The sequence below is a fragment of the Vespa velutina genome, chromosome 2 (genome assembly GCF_912470025.1).
Source record: "Vespa velutina chromosome 2, iVesVel2.1, whole genome shotgun sequence".
Lineage (NCBI taxonomy): Eukaryota > Metazoa > Arthropoda > Insecta > Hymenoptera > Vespidae > Vespa > Vespa velutina.
The window spans coordinates 3,719,310-3,744,033 of NC_062189.1; the positions used below are offsets into that span (position 1 = coordinate 3,719,310).

Genomic DNA, 24,724 nt, shown 5'->3' on the forward strand with positions numbered 1-24,724 from the left:
CATCGTCCTCGGACAAAAACGACAACGTCAAAATTTGTTATGTTAAGGATAAAGTGAATTTTCAGACGTGCATTTTTCGAAGAGATCACTCAAACGCATTACCTTTGATAATGCGTTTTAAAATATTTCGTATAACAACTCGTCTATTAACTCTCTCTTTGGCTGAAAGGACATCTCGTTAATATGAGAGAAGTCAGAAAACGAATGATAGCTAGACGGATTACTTGGCCGCCACTTGATGTTCCACGTTACTAGTCTCTTTCTCCTTCCGTTTTCATTTCTTATTATTCATATCAACGAATATGATAAAAAATTAAATTTTACTAAACGCGATTGCCTAGAAGAATAGTCGACAGCCAAAAGGAGCTGCCGAGAACGCACTACGGCCGGCCGTGGACGCGATCGACCAAAGTTATCTAATCGTCGTCGATTCATCGACATTGCGACGTATTTTACTTTTTAAATACTTAAGATCAACGATACTCTACGATGTTCATTATAGTGTCTCTCTTTCTCTTTTTCTTTCTTTCTTTCTTTCTTTTCTTTTTTCATTCTTGTTCTTGATATTTCCTTCTTCCTCTCCTGTCGAGAGACGTCGTGATTATCGTGAGAAAAAAAATTTTACTATTGGTACTACCCCCTTTCGTACATTCGTTATGTATATGCGTATGCACGAACGATAGGTTTTCTAGCGACCAAATCGAACACCCCCATGGATAAATTTATCAAGGCGGTTTAGACGCATATAGTTCAATTCAGATCGATGATACTCGTGAAAATGGAAGGTCTGATAGGAAGCGAATCATCGAATAGTTTTTCGATAGTGATCGAGAAAGTTGGGGGGGGGGGGAAAGTCTTCGAGAAAGTTATCGTATCGATGAGATTCTAAAGAAAGTAACAAAACTCGAACGGTATGGTAGGAACAATGAATAACAAGTGGAATGCAATTGTACATGTGCAGTATAGAGAGAAACTTTGTATTTTGCGTTTGTAAAATACTTAATGTGTCTTAATCTGCCCTTTACTTCGTCACTATCCGAAACTCATCGAAGGTAACGCGTATTATAAGTTCGAAGTAGGATGGGGGCGGTCGATCTTACTCGCAGTATAGCAAACCTAAAAGACTCCTAAAGAGACTGTCAGGCGGCTTCGCTCTTACAGAATATCGAGGTTGAAGCCCGCCGTGGAGTCGAGCGAGTTAAGCAATTCTTGAGCGCTGAAGTTCGATGTGTCTCCTGCGGGAAGATTCTCCAAAAATTCGAGACTAAAGTCTGCCGCTGCCACGGAAGGATCCGTGGTCGTCGGCGGTGGTTGGGTATGTTGCTGGCTAAGGCTACGTACTCCTGGACTCCCAGCACCGTATTGCTGATGAGGATGAAGCGGAGAGGCTGAAAAAGGAAAATAAAATCGTTCGTTCCAATCTTCATTGCCATACGAATTTTTCAAATGTAATATTATTTAGATTTCGAGAAAAAAAAAAGAAGAAAAAAAAAACAAAGAAAAAAAAAAAAAAGAAAAAAAAACTTACCCGTGCCTGTACTGCTAACTGAGTTAACGGTAGACGATTGTGACATTTGCATCTGTAGTGACATCTGATTATTATTTTGCTGCATAGCCAATGTTTGTTGCTGGTGTTGCTGCGAAAGTAACTGCTGCATTTGAGTGCTGTTGGTTATTCCCGAATTAGCGATACCACCGCTTTGCGAACGTATCAATTGCTGATGCTGCATCTGCGCAGCGTTTATCTGCATACCACCAGCACCGCCCATTCCAAAACCACCTGAAAAAAAAAGCAAAAGGATTCGATTATACGATATACGGCAAGAAAAATACGAGAGAGAGAGAGAGAGAGAGAGAGTGAGAAATAAAGGGAGGAAGGAAAAGAAAAAGAGAGAAAGAGAGAGAGAGAGAGAGAGAGAGAGAGAAAGAAAAAGAGACAGAACGATTACATGCAATAACGTTCTAAAGTAAATGTAGTTAGTGCTTACCTTGGTGACTCTGCTGATTAAATTGCGATCGCATTTGAGCTTGAAAGCCTTGCTGCTGCATTAAAACGTGTCTCCATTCTTGCTGTGCTCCACGTCCAGCGATACTATTGCCAAGACCATCCGGAGGTCCTACACTGACGTTCGGCGGCCGTTGATTGTTGGTCCTTGGATAACCCAATCGCTGATGCATTTGATGCATACCGCTTATTGCGGCCATATTACCGCTGCCCATATACATGTTACCACCGGCCGCGTGCAACGCCTGCTGTTGCTGTTGCTGTGCCATTTGTGGCCTCATCATTGGACCTACATTAACAAGAATTTAAATTTATCATTATTTTTTACAATTCATCCATTATTTAATCTCAATAAATTTTTAATACGACGAAAAGTTTCAAACGGACGAAATTTATATTTGGCATCGTGCTGGCATTTGTTAAAGCTATTCTATTCAAAAGTCGTATTCGTAAAATTGGTAGGATGATATTTTATACACTTTGCCTCGTAGGAGGAGATTTCACGAAACTTGCTTCGGCCAGATCGATAAGAGCCTTGTGGAGGAAGCCACTATAGTGGATAAGGATAGTTTCGAATGTTACTTTCTCTCTCTCTCTCTCTCTCTCTCTCTCTCTATCTCTCTCGCTCTCTCTTTCTCGATTTTACATGTATACGCGTCTCGCTTTTCTGTATCTACCTGAACTAACCAAGACCAAATAGAACAACGGCACTGAACTCATTTGCGTCGAGCTGTACCACTGAATGTTTAAATCAACGAAAATACTGTAATTCCTAACAATACGACGAGACTTTTGCTATTAAAGATTACATCCCTTCGTTGTCCGTGAAGGTCCCCCTATCCTCTTACAGATACCGAATGCATAAATATAAAATTTAAATTTGCTAATACAATTACTTTGAGATTACTTTAGAGCGTAAAATTTCCACTTGATGCAAGAGACACAGAGAGGTACAGAAGATTTCCAATGAAATTTACGTAAGCCCTTTCTATTCGTGTGCACATAGCTTTGGAGATTCTTTCATGAATCTTTTTCGAGCGCCGAGGAAGAACGATTCTCATTAACTTGAGCGCGTTGAAGTGTTACGTTTACGGATATAAAAAGGCTAGGGAAAGGATAGGAAAAAGGGAAGATTCTCGTTTGATCCACCTAGGGATGGAGAAAGGTACTACATAATCGACTGACCGATGCTAGTCTCTTTGGTAAGAGACCACTCGCGAACTAAGAACCATCACCGTGGAAAGAGCGTTTCGAGCTTTGGCTAAGGATGAAAGAATCAATAATAGGGACGCATTCTCATTACCTTGAGTGCCTTCTAACTCTGGCTGGACGCCAGTACACACGAAAGTGACGTATGGCCGGTACTTTTAAGGATAAAGAGGAGGAAGACGATGAAACAAGAGAAACGCAACCAAAAAAAAATAATAATAATAATAAAGCAGAAGATAAGCATAAGCTATATAGGAGAAACTCAACCGGCTTGATATCGATTTTGTGGTAAAATAAAAAAATAAAAACAAAAAAAAAAAAAAAAAAAAAACAAAAAAGAAAGAAATAAAAAAGATCTACACGTCCTGGTGAATGGTTGTTTCTCTTCTTCGATCTTTTATCAGGAAAAGAAATGTCTTTATTCTTTTGAAAATGTAAAGATCTCAATCGGTCGTCGTTTCGTGATTTTTTACTTTCCTTAACGACAGGTCGTCGATATTTCAAGTAGCATTATGCAACAGGTATCTCTAAACGCTAAGGAAACGTTCGATGCGTCGGACTTTACTAGTAGCGATCGTGGAAAGGTTGATCGTTAAAAAATCGTCTAATCGTGCGAATCAGTGGTTTGCTCGTTATAGAGAGACGTTAAACGTTCTTAGCTTTCTCTCAAAGAAATTACGTGGCAAAGCCACGTTGTGATTACCGTTTGCGATAAATAAATGAACGTTGGAAAATTATAACTCACCGGAAGGTGGCATCGGTTGCTGTGTAACTCTCCGCATAGGTCCAGGGTTTGGAAATCTTGCTTGTTGACCCATTCCGATACCAGCGTGCATCATTTGCGCTTGAGCCGCGGCTTTGTATTCCGGTGGAGGTGGCCGTACACCTCCCATCCCTCCTGCCATATGCTGTTGCTGTTGCATCACCTGTGATTATAAAAAGGAAACAACATCGGATCAGTAACGATCGAAGACAAGTTAACACGATATGCCATATATAGAACGATCGCTTTCTCATGCAACGGGAAGAGAACATAAAGACGGTCAAAGATACGGTTCCCGTATCACGCCATATTTTCTACTCTTTGCAAAACTTACAGGAAATACGCTTCATCCGCTTCCGAAATACGAAAAGGTTCGTCGTCGTCATTTCGAAAGTGTCACAAGAAAAAAAAAAAAAAAATTAATAAATAAAAGAAAACAAAAAAAAAAAAAGAAAAGAAAAGAAAGAAGAAAGGAACAGAAAAAAATAAAGAAGCAAAAGAAAAAAGAAATGTAACATACATTTCAAGAATTAAGAATGAAAAGACTTTTTAATGGAGAGAAAAAAAAGAGAGGGAGAGAGAGGGAGAGAGAGAGAAAGAGGGTGTTCCTCCGTGAAACTTTTCGATACGCATCGACGGACGGCTCTCCATGTTACGTGGCTCATTGTCATCTAGCTGGTACGAAGCGTTCGAATTATCGTCGTTGCACAAGCCCCTCGCGGATTGCATTTCCATTTCCTGGTGTTACGCCGGCGTAAGCAACGAACTTCTAGCAAGGGAAAGACGTCGGGCAAACGGACCAAGCAAGAGGAAGACTCTACGAAGAGGAGTCAGATACGTTCTTCGTTTTTTCTCTCTTTTTTCCTTCCTTTTTTCCTCTCTCTATCTCTGTCTCTGTTTCTTTCCCCTTTTTACTCTTTCTCGCATCGTCTGTCCTATATATGTGTATATATACACACACATATATATATATATATATATATATATATATATATATATATGTATATACACAGTCGACGGTAACGTCTTTCCATTCTCGGCCGAGCAACAACCTGTGATTAACCGAGCAACGCCCTTTTGCTCTCTCGAAGAGCCGCGCCAATGGAGAACGAAGGAAGTCATCCTTAAAACGGGCACGTAGTAATTTCGTATGTGCTTTCCAATTGATTTCTGCGAGAACATCGACGAGTTTTTCTTTGGGTCATCTACAGCCTGATCCTTTCCATTTTGTCAAGAAATAGATCAAGAAGAAATCTTGAATCCGAAAACGTTCAATCCATCTTAATGAAGTTTCAAAGTTCTATTTGTCGAGAGTTCAGATTTCGCAATAGGATAATGAATGATAAGGATGAATAAATATTTTCCGACGATCGATACGGATAATCCGAACGAAGTTGAATACTTGCGAATCTACGACGATAGGAGGGCCACCATTATTTCCGATCGGTTTTCGATAATGACGAACGAGTCGAGCTGATTTGGAATTACGCGCGTCCATTTAACATCCGTGGGAGCTTAAAAGTTTTCTACTTCCGTTCGCGTACCAGTGATAATATCAAATATATATATATATATATAAGTTGCATGAAATGATTAATTAACGCTCAGCATAAAGTTTTAATACGTTTTGATATTACGAAATTATATTTATGCGTATGGATTACGATTAGAACGAAAGGCTACATTTTTTTTCTATCGTTCATAAAAAAAAAGAAAAAAAAAAAAAAAAAAAAAAAAAAAAAAAAAAAAAAAAAAAATAATTCAACGAATTTAAATACTCGTAGAAAATTTTATAAATTCGAACACTATTTATTCGTTATCAGCGATAAACATTATAAATTCTTAACATTGAATATCATTATCATTCTATTCAACGAGATCGATTATAAAGCTTTCTTATATGTTTCTAAAATAATAAAATTTGTTCATTGATATGTTGTTAATTTTTATGTCTCTTGATGACCGTTTCTCGATCGCGTGTTCGCATTGGCATGCGTGTTTTTATAGCGTTTCAGCGCGTCCACGTACGGACGAGTAACATAAATGATAGGATAAGAACAAGAGCGAGAAAGAAAGAGAAAAAGAGAGTGAGAGAGAGAGAGAGAGAGAGAAAGAGTGAGGAGAAGAAGAAGAAGAAGAAGAAGAAGACGAAGAAGAGAGGGGTGAATCAAAGAGAAACTCGGTAGTTACGATCTAAGGATGACTAACCAATTGCGTGAAACGTACAATTAGTAACTGGAGCACGACTGGAATTGGCTCTCGTGTACCTTAACATTATTGAGATAATGATCGCGTTACAACTGAGTCATCTGTTAATAAACTATACGGCGAGCGTCCGCGAATGTAACGCGAGAGATATGAGTGGGTGTAAGTATGCTCGGACTGCGCTTCGATTCGTTTCACCATATAATTTTTTTGCCGGTGTATCAGTCTCGTCCTTTTTTTTGCTTTTGATATAGATAGACAGTCTTTCGTGATAATTCGTCAATGATGTATTCAGGCTCGTTTAGGTATTATCCATATTTTATATTACTCGAAGTAAAAACGAGATAAATTAAATTGTTAATATTTGTAAGAATATGACATAAATATCATTGGTCTTGAATACGATGATTAGATAGAGATAGAGAAGTGAAACGAAAGGCGATAGGTATGTGATACGTCCACTTTCCTATTTTTATCGTCTGAGATATCCTAGAGAGTTCTAGAATAACTAACGACTTTATTTTATTTTATTTATGTATATATGTATATATAAAATTATGTGTATATATATATATATATATATATATATATATATATACATATATATAATAAGATATATATAAGCGAATGTCAACCACCGCACGGCCTCATTTTACGATTTCTTCTCGAACTATATGTACGTTAATAATACATCGTCCGAACATTTTCTCTTCTAGTCAATAATTAGAAAATAAAATGTTTATCTCGATGTTTCGTTACTATATATATTTCGTATACATTTTTGTCGAGCCAACACTCTCTCGTTAATATTATTATAACATAATAAATAGGTATCTTTTTAGTAGATCGTTAAATTTTTCGATCATTATTGAATGCAGATAACGTTTCCTTATTTCAAAATGACCGTAAAGAATCAAATTAGCTAAATTGACCGAGTTGAAACGTCGAGTTTAGATACGACGGATCTATTCCATTTTTCAAACGAAAAGGATCCGTTCCTTGTAACGTCTACTATCTTCTGTTCGTCTTTAAGAAGCCACCGTGCAGCTATTTGTGTCGTTTCTTTCAGGATACAAAAGATACAAAAGTTGGAAAGCCTCTGTTGATACCTGTTGCACATCAAGAGGAACATCGCGAGAACGGATTCAGCCGTTGCATTCGGATTTAATGTCTCGGATAATGCGAGGTCTGCTAGATCGTGCCACGATTCTTCTCGGCTGTTTAATAATCAAACAGTTTTATTTTACCGAGAATTATTTTGAAAGAGAAATAATTCGAATTAAGAAAAAGTCCGTTTCGATTATTGAATCAATTCAAGTGTAAAGGGGACGAAGATCGGCATATAAAAAAAGAAACGAACAAACAAACAAAAAAATAAAAACAAAAGGATTTATCCAAGTTACCTGCTGAGCGCGCATCAGTTGCTGTTGCTGAAGGATTTTGGCATGTTGATGTTGGTCCACTTGATTTGGAGGGACCTGCTGAGGATGACCACGAGCACCAGTGGCAGCACCAGCTTGCGGAACGCCACCAGCCGCCGCAGCAGCGGCGGCTGCTCTCTGTCTCAGACTTTGCTGAGTGAAGTTAATGGTCTGAGATTGAGACACAGAGCAGTAAGTATCCGCTTGGCCGGGTCCTGATTGATTGGGTGCCTGTTGTTGATTAAAGTACATGCCCTGCTGAGCAGCCACGGATACTCCAGGTTTCAAATCTCCTGTGAGTTGCATATGCTGCCCCGCGGATACCTAAAATCAAAAAATTATTCATCATACAATCATGATTCCCATGCAATTTTCATTATCTTTTTTCTTCTTTTTTTTTTCTTTTTCTCCTATTCCTTTTCTCCCCCTCGTATGGTCGTATTTCTAAAGCGATATCTCTTCGAGTACGCCATTTTTTCAATGTAAATCGGCACACTTTACATATCCATGTTTACCGTCTTATAAAGAAACGAAACTTTCCTATGCGTCGTCTATCCCGAAAAATCGTAAAACAGATCCCAGCCAGGAATAAATATTTTACGAGTACCGCGCGCACGTCGATAGCTCTATCCGGAATCTCATTTAAATTCTTGATCTCTTATTATTGCGCGTCGTTGCACACGTGATATCCTTTACGTCGCGCATGGTTCACGGTCTAGGATAGAAGATCGGATCGCGAACTTTCGATCGAACCTTGCCGGTTCCTTCTCTACCTCCCCCTCCCCTCTCCCCGCCCCACCCCTCCCTCCTTCTCCCTTCGTTTCCAGACATCCAGCATCGCCACGGGCGGCCAAGAATTTAGTTTCTGAAAAAAAACGTCGGACAAGTGGCGACTATTGTCCTGTCTCGTTCGCTCGTATCGTAGGCAATGATACGAAATGGCTACCGTTCCCCTCTATTTCATTCGTTCGTAGAGAGACGAAAGGGGAGAAGTTCGGGGATGTGCTTGAACTGCTTTAAGAAACGGAGAGAGTGAGAGAGAGAGAGAGAGAGAGAGAGGGAGAGGAAGAGGGAGAGAGAGAGAGAGAGAGAGGAGGGGGAGGAAGAAAAGACACAACCCACACCACGAGCTTCGTGTCCTGCGGATGACCTTTACCCTGGCTGATCGAACCGTCGTAATCTAGTGCGAGTTTCTATCTTGTGTGTATTAGTACGAGCCTGCGATAAAATATGCCAAGAAAATAGGAGTGAAAGCTGTATAATCGAAAGCGTGAGGATTTATTTTTACGCTTGATTAGATTGGAATAAGTCCAAAATTATTTCCTATCCGTGCCTTTGGCAAGATGAGAAAGACACGTTTTAACGTTTATAAATCGTTTACTTTCTCTTTACTAAACAGCACCTTTTCTATTTTGTGTTATTGGTTATTTCACAGTACGAGTTTAAGAACTAGTACATACTTCGTAATCTCTATTGTATTTACTGCTTCCTTCTATTAAACCATGATTCATAACGATAAGCTATGCGTCAGTGAGTCGTGATCAACGTTATAAACTTTATCGTTCTTATCTAATTCTATCCCCTACGTAATTATTAAGTCCTTTTTATCCCTTAAAAATAGTATTATCTCTTTTTTTCGTATCACGTGATTATTATGAATATCAAATTGTACAGAACAAATACACACACACACACACAAATATATATATATTATAAAGTTGTCAAGGGACACTATATGAGTCCAAAATAATGTTTATTCATTTATTTTTAATGAATCATGATCGGAAAAAATCGTAGCCATTTGTAAAATAAATCAGAAGCATCGAATAATAGGAGCGTGCGACATTTCTCATTGACCTCGAACCACTTATCGGTTGTCTCCGCTACTCCTTTGTTCGGGCACGCATAGTATGGAGATCGACGAGGTGGTACCGCAGTGGTGCGACTTTATTATAGCAAACGACTTATGGTTACAGCGGTTGCTAAAGTGTCACAAGGTCTTGTATGAACGCATCGTATACGATATATACGAGAGGAGTTCGTATAATATATCTAAGCTACGAGTGTCAATCACGAATATCTTCGAAGATAGACCGATCTATTTCGTTTAGCATCATTGAAGAATTTATTTAACCCATTGAATGACAATTTTTAATTTAATCTACGATCTAACTGTTAACAATTACTAACCAAAATATTTTTCCACGATCATTTTAACATTTACAAATGGGACCTTTTTTTTCCCCAATTTAATGCAACTTACAAAAGTAATTATAAGATTATTCATTCGCGAATGTACGATATAATTGAAAGAGGAAAAATAATATCGATTATAAGAAAGAATATTTATATTACTTTTGATTAGTTTTTCTTTTTTTTTTTCTTTTTTATTTTTCCTTGAATTCTAAGCAATAATTTCATCGATAAGATTCTTCGGTATAAGGTATATTATTTGATAAGAATAAACTAATCGAAGGACAAATATTTCGAAACAATTTTATTTTTATTTATGTTTCTTATAACTCTCTCTCTCTCTCTCTTTTTTTCTCTTTCTTTCTTTCTGACTTATTGTTCAATATTTCCATGACTTTTGGGAGGGCAGTAGCACGAACATTCCACTGCGCAAGCGAAACGAATGCGTCCTGTCACCGTTTTCACGAAGATCTTCATTACGGTAATTAGAGAGCTCCACAACCCCACGAGCTGACCTCCCGTTTCGACCACTCTCTCGAATTCTCTCGAGCGCGCGCAGTTATTCGTATCATTTCTATACTGAAAATAGTGTGTTCGTAGGCGTCGTTCTATCATTGGAATAAATATATATATATATATATATATATATATATATATATATATATACACATATGCAAATATATACGTAAATACATCGAAGAAGAAAAGGGAATTACATAGACAGATCCAGTCTAATATGTGATTATGTACGAGTACGTAATATGTGAGTAGCTATGTAGTGAGATTTTCTTATGTAAGTCTATATACGCTTGTATACGTACATATATATGTATATATATATATATATATATATGCCTGTTAAAGTAATGCTGGAAGTGTACGACAAGGTAATGTGTACGCGCATGCGACTTACGTTCGGTCATGAAAATTTGCGCATGTGTACTGGAACGATATCTATACAGGGTGGATAGCGTTGTAAAGAGAGCATAAGCGACACTCGCGTATGCGAGCGGCTACGCGACGTATGTATGTACGTTCATATATATATATATATATATATATATATATATATATATATATATGTATATATATATATAAGTTAATACTTAATTGATACGTTCTCGTAGAAGAATGATTGAAGAAATTTTATATTTATATGACCTTTATAAATAGATACCTATATAATCATTTAATAAGATATTTTGAAATAACTTTATCGATTATTTTTTTTCAAATGTAAGAAAATAAATGAATCAGAACAATAATATTGTAATTATTTACGATTCTTGAATAATGCCAAATAGAAATTTGATGCATACGAATGCAAGTAAACACGTACACATTGTATTTTCACAGAGAGATAGAGAAGTGTTAGTAACAGAGAAAGGTCGACGTACATGGCGCGCGTGCGGTTTACACGTTTACCGAGGCAAGAGCCCTCCGGAAGGGCATATAGTTACAACTGTGTAGGAGAAACCTACTCGTCCGGTCACGCATAATTAGCCTAAATCACGCTGCCGTCTAGTCGGGAACTCCGTTGTGTCGCGACATCTGCGAAGCACGTGTCTCGTTAGTTCGCCCTTATATGGATTAGTTGCAAGCTTTTTGGCAAAATCTACCGCTTTCAATGCAGTATATATCGCGAGTAAGAAGAGGAAAAAGGTGTAAAGGTGTCATTTCTAACGATCGAACAACAACAATAACAATAACAATAGTAATAACAAATGATCATCATTTTATTAATTTTAAAATGAATAGTTTTAGAAAAATATATCTAATGTATCTATGAATCATATTATTTCATATAAAATAGGCATGAATAATTTTGTATTTATTTTTAATACCTTTTTAATTAAATTACAAGTAATACCAAATAAATTGCATATAATTAATTAATTGTATTCAACATTAAAGTATACAAGAAAAATAAACGACATTATATTTATCATAAAACAAGGCTCGTAATTAGATTCTATCGAAATCTATCGATCGTGTTGAACGCTAATGCCTAATAAATTCTTACTGCAGACTACATGTACGCGATACGAGAGATCAATATGTTGAACGTAATTACTATCTTTGTTACTATAGAACACTAGGTGGGTCTTGCGTATATCGGTTGATCGATCCGCTGGTAGAAACACTTTCATGAAATTTCCACCTTGTAATACGGTCTTCGAAGGAGAAGTTTAAATACATCTACGAAATCTCTTACTATAATTAATCCACTTGTTTTATTATAATTTTCACATTCAATTTCACATTAGATTAGAAAATTTCAATATGGGACCTATATATTTCGAATATGAATATATAGGTCCTAATATAATTCGTATAATAAAATCTATATATAAATCTATATATTTAATTAAGGAACAAACGATAATCATATTGTTTTTTTATTATCGATTAAATATCAATCATCGATCAACGAGTATATATTTTATGTTTGCTCGAGTTTATCGTTTCGACAAATGCAAATAGTATTTACGCATATAAATATTATGGCAGGATGGAATAACGGGGTACAAAATGGAAACGATTTCCAAAGGGGGAACGCTCTCGAAGTCGAAGCTATAGAGTAGTAAAGCGGAGATGGAAGCAAAGCTAATGTAAGTATAAATCCCTCGTTATTAGCATATTGCCGAGGAGAGTCCGAGTGGGGCCACCGTCGTCGTCGTCGTCGTCGTCGTCGTCGTCGTCGTCGTCGTCGTCGTCGTCGCCGTCGTCGTCGTCAACGACGCACACTCGGTCGCACGATATCTTGCTATTTGAACGGCTACGTGTTTGCTAGGCACGCCGCGTGCAGGCGTGGAATCGCATTGTAGCTAATATCACGATGTGGTAATCGCTAATCATAGCGCTTCTACTCGAGGTGCTCATTCCCAACCGGCATCCGATCAAAACGGAAATCATGTTAACTTCGATGAAGAGAGCTTCGTATTCGTTAAAAGGTACTATATCAACGAAAAGGAATTAAGCTGACGGCGTTTGCTGCTAAATTTCTTTTCTACCAACCAACCAAGCAACCAACCAACCAACTAACTTATCTACCTATCTACCTACCTATCTACCTACCTATCTACCTATCTATCTATCTAACATATATACAATCGTTCATTTAGAATGTAAAATGTTTCATAGAAGGATAGTTAAATACTAAACGAGTTTACATCGTTAATCAAACGTGGCTGTATGATTTATTATATTCGATGCCAGGTTCTTTCCTCTTTCAAGTTTATGTTTTCAATCTGAATATTTCCAAGACACTTGAAAATACCCGAGAAATATTCATACGACGTTAATAAAGAAAAATTGTAGAATATAAACATTTTAGTTAGTTGTAGTTGGATGAAAGATTTTTCTTTCTTTTTTGTTTTCTTTTTCTTTTCTTTTTTCTTTCTTTATTTTTTTTTTTTTTTTTTTTTTTTAACGGAAAATAGGGAAGTGAGACGAGGTCGAAGAGAATCGGGCGGAAACTCTTGGGCTTCTAAATGCGTCTTGTAATCCGGTACTGTATAATCTTGTGAAATCGTGTGCAATAACGCGGTAGCAAGAGCATTATTACCAACGAGGAGGAGAACGTAAAAGTAATGAAAAATGAACGGTGTAGAATGGGTAGAAGTTAAGAGGGTAGGATGTTGAAGAATGCGAAGCGTTAAGTCGAATAACTCGAAGACCAAAGCTGGTAGAATCCGAATTAGTCGAATGCGATTAATTTCGAACGTACAATATGTTCGTGCGAAAAATTTGAAAAAGCATTTTTTTCTGTATTCTTTTTTTTTTCTTTTTTTTTTTTTTTCGTTTTATCTCTTCCCTATCAATTAAAGTCATTAAATTGATAACGAAGTTCGAATAAAATTTGTATACGATTGACAATTGGTTTTATTAACGAAGCGTTTCGTTCGTATTGCATTTTATTCGTTTGAATTTGTAATATCGAAACATTCTTGCTACTTTTCTGCTTTGTCGTAGATATAAAGCTGAAAGATATCTGAATAAAACATCGATGTACGTATATTTTTTTTTTTTCTTTTTTTTTTTTTAAAGAAAATCAGATCGTTACATTGACGAAGTGATATAGATAAAAATCGTTAATGATATCGCATAAAAGTAAGCATTTCGTGAGAATGCAAAAAGATGATTCTGATTAATCGGAACATCTTTAAATTACGAAATCAATGATAGACGTCGTAGAAAGAGATCTTGATGATAGATCAGAACTATAAATAATCATGGATAAGACTTTCTAGAGGAGAGTTCGCGTCGGAGAACCACTGATCCACTTTGCAGGGTGCAACGCTCCGAGGTTCGCGAGTACTATTGCATCGCAAGAGGAATGGCATCCCAACGGTAACCTTCGAATGGACACCTCGTGACGGAATACGCGACGGCGGAGAGATAAATCCAGGCGTTTCACGAAATATATTTGAACGAATGTTTGAATGAGAATAATTTTCCATTAAGGATTTTCATTCGATATTATATGAATCGAATTCAAAATAACACGAGACACTTTTTCGAACGTATTTAATAACGAAGAAAAAAAAATTCTCTATCGAATTAATGATTGTGCATGGATCGATTTGATTATGATTGAAATAATTAAAATCGATTTGATAGATTAATGTTCACGTAGAGAAATGAATAGAGAGAAATAAATAGATGAAGGAAAGGAAAATTTGAAGAGTGAGATCACAGAGGCAAATCAGGACGAATTTTCGCGGTCATTGACCTATCCCCCACCCCAGACTGTGTTGATTGCGCGTACCGAGTAGATTCATCGACTGTACTATCATCGGCAGAATAACGAGTAGCCATCTGCATCACCACTACTACCACTACCATCACCACTATCACCCCCCAAACGGTCAACATCACCTACCGCAACTTGCAGAGAATCAACGGCAACGATTTATAGTATCTATATATCTGTTTATGTACTTTCGGTGATTTGTTATTTGTTAATATAAAAAAATATTTCCATATTTTCTTTTTTTGTTTTTATTTCAGTTTTATTTTTCTTGTCCTCTCCCCTATTATATCTGACTTATTTATTTATATTAAATGCGTCGATCGTATGAAGCAAGAAATGTCACTTTTATAACGTAATATAAGCGTATTACATCGAATTGCATATCGATACGAAGCAGGGAAAGTATAATAATGTTTTAATAATTCAATGATGGTTAATAGACGTATATACCGTGTTTAATTTCTAGCGAGTTCGTGATTCGAAGAGTAAGAATTGTTGATGTTCACGGAAATCCATACGAGTGTTAAATGCAAATGTAAAATGGCAGATTGCCCGATGTTGCGTTGCCACGTCGTAAGTCACGTTACGAGATATTGCCGACACACACGGCGTTTATGCGTTTGTCTACGAAATACGTTTATGGTAGTTAATGTAACGCGCTCATCATTATGCTCGTCTCGTTGTACATATATCACGCGCTATTTTTCTCACTTTCAAATTTTATATTCTTATCATTTATGAGTAGAGTCATGGAATAATACCTACATACATATATATATATATATATATATATATATATATATATATATATATATATACGTATTTACGTTGCGTACAAAGAAAAACGATTGATCATAATTTGTTAGAGATTAAAAACGTCGATAGAGAATCACGAAGGAGAAGCCAGACAACGATAGGGTCATTGTCTGTGCTTTTGGAACACGATGTTCACGTTCGGAGATATTCGTTGGACGACGGTCGAGAGTAACTATACTCGAGTCTTGGTAGCAGACGAATAATCCGGTTGAAAAGTTAGAGCCGTAGAACAATGGCGCGCTTCGTGTCGTCACTGGTACTCGGTAATTTCTCCCTACAGGGAAATGAAAACGGGAGGAGCCAGGAGAGAGAGAGAGAGAGAGAGAGAGAGAGAGAGAGAGAGAGAGGGAGGGAGAGAGAGAGAGAGAGAGAACGATGGTATAATCTCTTCTCATGTTACTTCACCTCCATACGTCTACTTAAACTCATTTTCTTGAATGTTAATGACCCACTATAATTTCTTGCCTGTTCGATGATCTTTTAGCAAGTGGACCACATTCCGCTGTTTAACTATAATTCCGCTAACATGACGGATTTATTCATGCGTCATAATTTCAAACTGAAATCTTTCTTAGTGATCTCCAGCAAAACTCGTTTTCACCTCGGATGGTTGTTTCGAGAGGACAGTAAAATTCTGACGAACAAATGGTCATATAACCTTACCAAGGTAAGCGATAAGGACAACGAGCAGAGTTTTAACGTGTTATAACCGCGGAGCCTTTATGAAACGAAATTTTGCGAGCCGTGAATCTGACAGAAAGTGGCATTGAAAAATCAAAATCTAGATGTTGAAATCTGCTCGTTGTTTTATTAAATCAAATTAATGTTTATTCTTAATAAGATTGATTGAATAATATTTTTTGTTTGTCTCTTCATTTTACAGAAATTATGATAAAAATAGATTAAATGATATAAAACATGTTGAAATTATAATGAAAATAAATTATTAATAGATTATACAAATGATATCTATTAAATTGATATATTAAAAAATAGATTATTATTATAAAAAGTTAGAAATTAATTAAAACGCATCAGCTAAGATGTACGGATACTTATAATGATATCATAATTAAGAGTTTCTCGCACAAAAATTCAAGACGAGCATCCGACCACAAATACAAGTCGAGACGTGCCATCGTTACGCCTTTATACCGAGTGGTTTTCTCTTCTTAACGCTTACTATGACATCGCGAGGTCACGTACGCAATGCCCGTACGCTTTATACCGGTAAGCATAATTCTTCACAAGAGTCGTCTAATTTTTATTCCATCTTTTACATCCAACGACTGATCCCAAGAATGCCTCATACATGACATTTATTTATCCGAGCCGTTATTATCTCGAAGATTTTCATTTTGGTTAAACAGAAACGACAATAAAAAAAAAAAAAAAAGAAAAAAAAGAGAAGAAAAAAAAAGAAAATGAACAAACGAAATATTTACAAATAGGGTGACATGTTCGAATTTAATTAAAATGGATTTAAAATTGTTTTACGATTGAAGTTTGAGAAGTTTGTAAAGTTTGCGGTTGCTTCGCGTTTGGATTTATTTTATCATGATAATTTTAGCTTTGCCATGCGCGCAATAGCGAATTTCGTAATAATAAATTATTCCTTGTTGTTTATTAAGGAAAGAGGATTTATTATTATTTCATTTTATTTGATATTGCAAAAATATTTAATATGTTTAAAAATTCATTTTATATTCTATATTTATAATACATATATTGTAATTATTTTATATCAATTGTATTTTATCCTTCTATTTCTCTGTATTTACTTTATTAATTTAATATATCTTTGATGCATTTCATCCTTTTCTTTTATCTCTTCTAAACAACTCGTTGCATAATTGCACGTATACACACATACACACACACACGCATGCGTATATATATATATATATTTGTATTAACGGAACAATTATTATTATTTTTAAATGACAAAGATCGTATATAATCCAGCCATTATTGTTTAATGTTATATCACAGACAGAACATCGTTCTTTCACATTCCATTCACTTTCGTTCTTTATTTTATATTTGGTTCAAAGCGAAGATCTCATAGTTACATCTTTTATTCGGGAATAGAAGGGTGAAAGCTTTGTATAGTGGTATAGACAAATAGAGACAATCCAGTAGTGCAACCAAGTCTATTGTCGGACTAACGATGGTCTCTTCCAAACAGGAAACGGTAGAATCGATTGGTCCAAAATATGCAATTAAATCAAAAACCAATGTGTACGATAATTAGAATTTATCTTAAATGGCCAAACCTCGTTCTTTCAAATATTGCGTAAAATCTAAAAAAGATAATATATCGACTTATGCGTTATCATACTTTTTTGTCCATTCTACCAAAGATAGCTCGGTTGAATTACGAAGCATGAAATTAAAAATTTTAATGTATTTTAAGAGATAAAAATATATATTTTAAGAGAGTTATATATATATATATATATGTATAATATGTAAATATGAGTCAATGAAGAAACGAGGATTGTAAGATGCAACGACATAGATGATGATTAATATACTCGAAAGTATACTCTAAGTATACTCGAAAGTCGTATATATTCGTATAAAGTATTGTAGATAAAAATCTAATGAAGAAGTAAAAAAAAAAGGTAAAAGAAAAGAAGAATACAATTATCCGTTTTCGATAAAACAAAATGAAAAAAGGAAAAATATAAAACAAAAAATCATGTCCCAATTATAAATAAATAAAAACAAAAAAGGAAAAAAGAAAAAAGAAAAAACAATACAAAAAAGAAAGAAACAAGAAAAAGAGCATGGAATAAAAAAAAAAAATTAATGCTTATCAAAGACTTTCAACGATTGCGAATATCCGTTCCATTTGTACGGACTGTCAACGGGGTTGGTATGAGAGTTAACGCGCGTTTAATGATTCGTCGAAAGAACCATGGAAGAAAGTAGCGAGGCGTAAAGGTCGAGTTACATCGTGAAAGGAAAACGCTTGAATACGGTTTAACCCGAGGAGAAACAAGGGATGGGAAGAAGAGAAGGTAGAATAGAATGAGTATGTTAAGGGAGGGGATGCATAGAGAGAGACAGAGACACAGAGACAGAGAGAGAGAGAGAGAGAGAGAGAGAGAGAGAGAGAGAGAGAGCTGCCTACGTAACATATACGAGAAGCACTCACGGGGGTGATAGGCGTAATATTCTCGTGCGAGAGAGTGGACCGGAGAACCGAGCCGCAGAGAGAGAGAGAGAGAGAGAGAGAGGAAGCAGTGTGGAGAGGGGCTTCCTGGTCGATATTAACCGTGAGACACCCGCCCACCACCCACACACATACTCGCATAGGTAGATGCCACGCAGAGCGGGCAAGAGAGATAGAGATACAAAGAGAGACAGAGAGAGACAGAGAGAGAGAGAGAGAGAGAGAGAGAGGGAGGGAGGGAGGGAGGGAGGGAGATAGTGGGAGAGAGGGAGAGAAGAGAGATGGGCGCGTGCGGTTGTACGCGCTTGCCCTCGCACGCGGTGGCCGATGTACAGATATCGCGTAACTCGATGATTAGCAGCGACGACAAACCACCCTCTCCAGCAGCACTTCCACCACTACCGCCTACGTTGCCGGAGAAGTTTCTCTCTCTCTCTCTCTCTCTCTCTCTCTCTCTCTCTCTCTTTCTCTCTCTCTCTCTCTCCTTCCCTCCCTCTCTCAATCTCTCTTCGTATTCCACTCCGGCATACCACCCCCACTCCGAGTACAGCGGCTGCACACGCTCTCGTGTGCCAAAAGGGTGCGCCGTTCGACGCCTTTGACCCACGGACACGCGCGCTCTCGTGTCGCGCAAGATCGATCGATCGCAACGCGGAGGCGATGACTGCGCACGGACCATCCGAACTTCTCGTTATCGCGCATTCTTTCGAATTTAAGATTACGATGTACTATCCTTTATCACGGATTTATATATCGATTTCGTACGTCCAATGAATAAATAAGATTCATACTGCCTTTTTTTTTTCCTTTTTCCCCTTTTCTCTCCTTCTCTTTTCTTTCTTTTATTCTCCTTTTGTTTGTTTGTTTTTCTTTTTCTTCTTTTTTTTTTCCATCGTCGTTGTTGTACTTCCTTTTCTTTATTTTCTTTTTCTTTTTCTTTTTTTTTTTTTTTCCGTTTAAATATTTGTCCGCGTACCAACATATATTTACGTTGGACCTTAACTTGTCCTACTAAAGTACTGAACGTGCGTGTGAATTTTGAATTTTGCGCGCAAATAGTTTACGTCCGAGGGAGGGGGGGGGGGCTTTCTTCTTATTTCACTTTGTTTATTCCCTTTCCCGCTCCCCTTCCTCCTCCTACACGTCAATCTTTATTTTTACTTGGATTCGTAAATTTTGTTTTTTTTTTGTTTTTTTTTTTTGTTTTTTTTTTTTTTTTTGAAAAATGCAAATGTATATACACGGTATATTCGTATCTTAAAAGTTTATTACTTTTATATTCTTAGGAACGAATGAAAACGAAGAAATTACGAAGAAACATTGCGAAAAATTCATTTGAATTATATTTGTTGTAGATAAAGAATTTCATACGATTTTCAATATGAAATTCGTATGGCGTGCAATTATCAATTTAACGTAGGAACATCGATCGCAAAGAGATCACTCTCAGAGTTTAATCGGAGAGCTTTGAAACGATATTGCTAAAGCCGAATCGAATTTCGCATACGCTCAAACAGAACGATTTGAGTGGGATTGATAACCATCGACACCTTGTTGGTTCGCAAGGTAATAGTCTCTAGATGAATATCGTATTTGATATAATCATTTATTGCTTTAAACGAAACATTTGAATGATATATAAATCGATCTAAGATTCCTTTCAATTGATAAAATTATCGTAGGATAATGGCGTTAGTAGATCTATATATGAAAGAGAATGATGAATGAAATGGTATTATATTTAATAGTAAAAAGCTACTGCACAATTGTATGCGAAATCTTTCCTCGTGTCCTTCATTTACTCGTATTCGTTCAATATCCTCTCTGTTCAACTTATGTCCTTCCTCTCTCTTTCTCTCTCTCTCTCTCTCTCTCTCTCTCTCTCTGCTTCATTCTCTTCTCGTCGTTCCTCTCTTGTGGCACCCCTCGGTATCTCGTTTCCCGTTGGTAGGTCTACTCTCACGTTCGACGAGAGTTTATACGAGAATGAATGGTTGCACCGTCACTGATCGATATAGTTAACTAGACAGTATTCGTGAAGCTAGTTGGAGAAGGGCACGGTCCTGCTGACAAGGGAATATACTTATCGGTTTATTTTACGTATATACGCGTATCGTTCTCATAGACATATCTTATTCAATTAAATATTTTCGAATATTCATAGTATCATGTTGCTTCAATAGAAATTTTCATTGATAATCTTGATCCATTAATTATTTCATCCTACGCTCGTACAACAATCATCGTTTTATACTTATAATTTAGTTTTATTTATTTACTTTTTATTATTATTATTATTATTATTTTTTTTTTTTTTTGGAAAGAAAAACGTAATAATTTCTCGACCAATCAAAATTAATTTATAAATATTAGATATGATTAATACTTAAAAATTGAATCAAAGGGTATCGAATTGATCGAAATACTTTTATCTTAATATAATCCATACGCGTAACGTTCGCTTTAGGTTGTTACCCGATAAAAATCCATTCTCTTACATATAGGGTAGTTGCTACCGATTGTCGATCGTATTGTTGGAACACGTCGAGTGACGCGTTCGCTTCAAAGAACGGTCGCACGTTGTCGACGGTTTATCATGGTGCCTGAACGTTTGTACGCTCGACTCGGTTTAACTAGACTCGACTCGACTCGATTCGACTGGATTGGACTCGGACTCGGCTGGACTCGACTTGGCGCCCTTTAAAAATGTCACTAAAATTCCTTTCTATCCTGTTATTGTACGATTCGGAAAGCTGCAAAACCAGTCTTCCATTATCTTTATACACGATAACATCGGTGAACCTATTTTTCATATCGTGTCCGTAAAAACTCCTATTAATCCGTAGAATACATTTTTCCCGAGGGAGCTAAACGTAATAATTCATGAATTTAGTCCATTCCCATAAACCTTATGTTATTTTATTTTATTTTTTTTATTTTATTTTATTTTATTTTATTATTTTTTTTTTTTTGTTTTGTTTCATTAATAACGCCGAATAAATAACTTTATCAGACATAATAAGTAGTATACAAAATTTATTAATTTCTCTGAAATGATAAATCATTTCATTGTTATTTATTTTAATAGAATTATACAAAACAGATAGATTTAATTATGGTATTTTCGATAGGATGACGATCATCCTATATAATAGCAAACGTCGTTGCGATAACGTTCATCGTTATCGAAAGGTCGATCGATATGTTAGTAGAGAGGAGGAACTCTAATAGGAGTGAGAAAGATAGAGAATACCGGAGAAAGAGACTCTGATATGCTACCGACGTTGTAGTGGAACAAGAGGGAGGCTAAGCTACGCGAAAAGAATTTAGCCGTGGTTTATGCGACGAAGGCAACCCTTTGAAAAATTCTTTCGGGGTAGCTTGGAGAAAACGGGCAAGCAGAAAGAGAAAAAGAACGAGAGGAAGGAGAGAGAGAGAGAGAGAGAGAGAGAGGGGGAGAGAGAGAGAGAGAGAGAGAGACGAAGAGTGGCTACTGGCTGCGGCTCCCCGATATCGATTTTCGATAGCGGCATTTAGTGCTCTGTATATTCTGTCTGCCTCCCATACGTGTCTGATACGGGGACGTATACGTATCCGTGATAGGTATGGCGCTGTGATACGCGTCGAGAAGAGGGTTGGAGGGACAGGAGTACGAGAACGAAGAGAGAGAGAGAGAGAGAAAGAGAGAGAAGGAGGGAGAGAGGGAAAGAGAGAGGGAAATGGAAGGAGGGGGAAAGAGAGAGAGAGAGAGAGAGAGAGCGAGCTCTGAGCTGCAAATTGCACTCGAGCTACCTACAAGGTGTCACAAAGGGAACCACCCGAAAAACCGACGAACCGTAATGTTTCGCCGTTGTGACGGACTTTTTCGAAATCGTTTTCACATTTCTCGACTGTTTCAGATCCTAAAAGAGTCACGATAAAGAAGTAGTTCAGCAAGAATTTTTGTATTTTTTTTTCTTTTTTTTTTTTTTTTTTAGCCCTCCGTCCAATTATACATATATGTGGGAGTCAACAAGTATGATGAAGATAGAATAAAAGTAAATAAATCAAATGATCGCTATCGAAAGATCATTCAATTGCAAACTGGCAAGTGACACCACTAACGTTTTGATTTCATCCTTCTCCTCCTCCTCCACCTCCCCCACCTCTTTCTGTTAATCGTTACCACGATCATCCCTTTATCCCTTTAGGTTAGTAATTAGCATCTCGGAGGGCAACGCGGTTAAAGGGGTAAAATAGCAAACACTGATTGATACATCGTTTGAACTCTCCTCTCCATTCCCTTGTAAATCCGTTCCATTTGTACGTATGTATGTACATACATCGAACATCAATGCGTTTAGAATCGTCGAGTTAGTGAATGGACGGACGTCGGGTGTTAGAAGAGTATACGCCTTGTAAGAGCGTGTTCCATTCATGATCTCCAATTCTCATGATAGACAAAATTCTACAACAAGTTACGATTAAGGTTAAAATAATTGTAAGGGAAGATTCATCATAAAATGAAAACCAAAAAAAAATAAAAAAAAAATAAAAAAAAAATAAAAAAAAAAGAAGAAAAAGAAAAAAAATAGAAATAAAAAGGGAAAAAGAGAGAAAGGAAAGGAAAGGAAAAATGAAAATGAAAAGAGGTAATATAAGATATATTTTGCCCGTTTGAAAAGATTCAAAATATCCACCCTTGTGAATACGTTTTATAAAATTCAAAAGATAAGTTCTCGATGAGTGAACGGATGAACGAACGAACGAACGAACGAACGAACGAACGAACGAACGAACGAACGAACGAACGAACGAACGAAGGAAAAAAACGACTCTGCCTTCTAGGAGTTTCAATACCAGAGAAAAAAGTCTAGATCGATCAGCAAAGGTAGAGGGTAATAGTGGATGGCCGTGCAAGTTAGATTCTTGCTAGGTCGTATCAAATGAAATTCGAGAAGGAGAATCGAAGTGTGCTCTTCGTAGAAGCTCGGAAACGTTGATCCAGCTTATAGAAGGTGAGCGTGTCTGATAAGTACGTACACTTTGAGCTCTAATGTCGATGATTCTGATCTATACAACGGATCCGATATATAATTAGGCTTTATGCAATCATGCAAAAACGACTAATTTTTTAAAATTAATTTTTAATCAAATTCTCTTTCGGATTCTACGCGACAAATTTTTTCGAATGCTGACACACTATTCAATTTTCTCTCTTTCTCTCTCTCTCTTTCTCGCTTCTTTTTTCTAACATTCTTGCGCATGTATTAATTATTACCAGCGGTCGCCTCTGTTTACACCCTCGTTGCGCTATTTTTACATAACCTATCTCCAAGCTCTCCCTCCCTCCCCAACCGCCTGTCTCGTCTCACAAGCAAAGAGAAGAAGAAGATGGTGAGGGGAGAGGGTTGTATGAGGTAAAGGAAAGCAAGAAGGGTGGTAGAGGGTGATAGCCCCTAAGGTATAGCACGCTGCTTGTTTTCTAAGCACTAACCCAAGCAGCTAGAAGCTGCCAGAGCCTCCGCCTTCTTTTCGAGAAGCTCACGATTATGAGTACGAAACCATCGACCTACTCCTCTCTCTTTCTCTTTCTCTTTCTCTCTTTCTTTCTCCCTCTCTTCCTTCTTTATCTTTACCTAGCCTGATCCTGTCACCCTCTCTTTTTTACTCCCTACATTTTACGATACGGTATTTCGATGCGACGAACGAGCTTGGCCTACTTTCAAAACCACCCTATGGAACAATAACACCGATCAAGATCGATTTCCAGAGAGGTCTTCGTACTACGTGATACGCCTAAAATTCTTGAGCGTAGCTTTCATTTTACGTTGAAAATACGATACGAATGATATAAAAAGGGAGTAAGACAAAAAGTATGAGAACATCCTCGTAGATAAAGATGAAGAGATGGGCGTACATTGAGTGCAGTCGGTAATCAATGCCGCCCATCAATTAATAAAACCATCCTTCGTCGAGCCGATTCTCGAAACAATACACTGGAGAGCGATCAATCCCTGAAACTGCTTTCGCTTAAGACTTCAATGTCTGGCGCGGGCACTGGATCGAAGACAAAAGGTCGGATAAAGCATAATTCCAAAAGCAATACCACGATTAATTATATCTTGGTTGATATAACAGATATAACGTTAAATTAATGATCGTTTTTAAGAAATAATTAATAAGGGCGAGTTTT

General features: G+C 36.9%; 1 protein-coding gene across 7 annotated transcripts in view; it reads right to left on the minus strand.

Moving 5' to 3' along the window:
• Window positions 1–24,724, minus strand: part of LOC124957614 (neurogenic protein mastermind-like) — a 171,954-nt gene that overhangs the window by 4,719 nt on the left and 142,511 nt on the right. For all 7 annotated transcript variants that reach the window (XM_047514655.1, XM_047514654.1, XM_047514656.1 and 4 more), the window contains 6 exons: window positions 7,586–7,927; window positions 3,960–4,140; window positions 1,989–2,294; window positions 1,529–1,780; window positions 1,160–1,388; window positions 1–582 (listed from right to left, as the gene is read on the minus strand). The exon at window positions 1–582 is cut by the window's left edge and continues 4,719 nt beyond it. In XM_047514655.1, coding sequence (XP_047370611.1) covers window positions 549–582; window positions 1,160–1,388; window positions 1,529–1,780; window positions 1,989–2,294; window positions 3,960–4,140; window positions 7,586–7,927 — 1,344 coding nt within the window. In that variant the 3' untranslated portion in view covers window positions 1–548. The remainder of the gene's footprint in view (window positions 583–1,159; window positions 1,389–1,528; window positions 1,781–1,988; window positions 2,295–3,959; window positions 4,141–7,585; window positions 7,928–24,724) is intronic.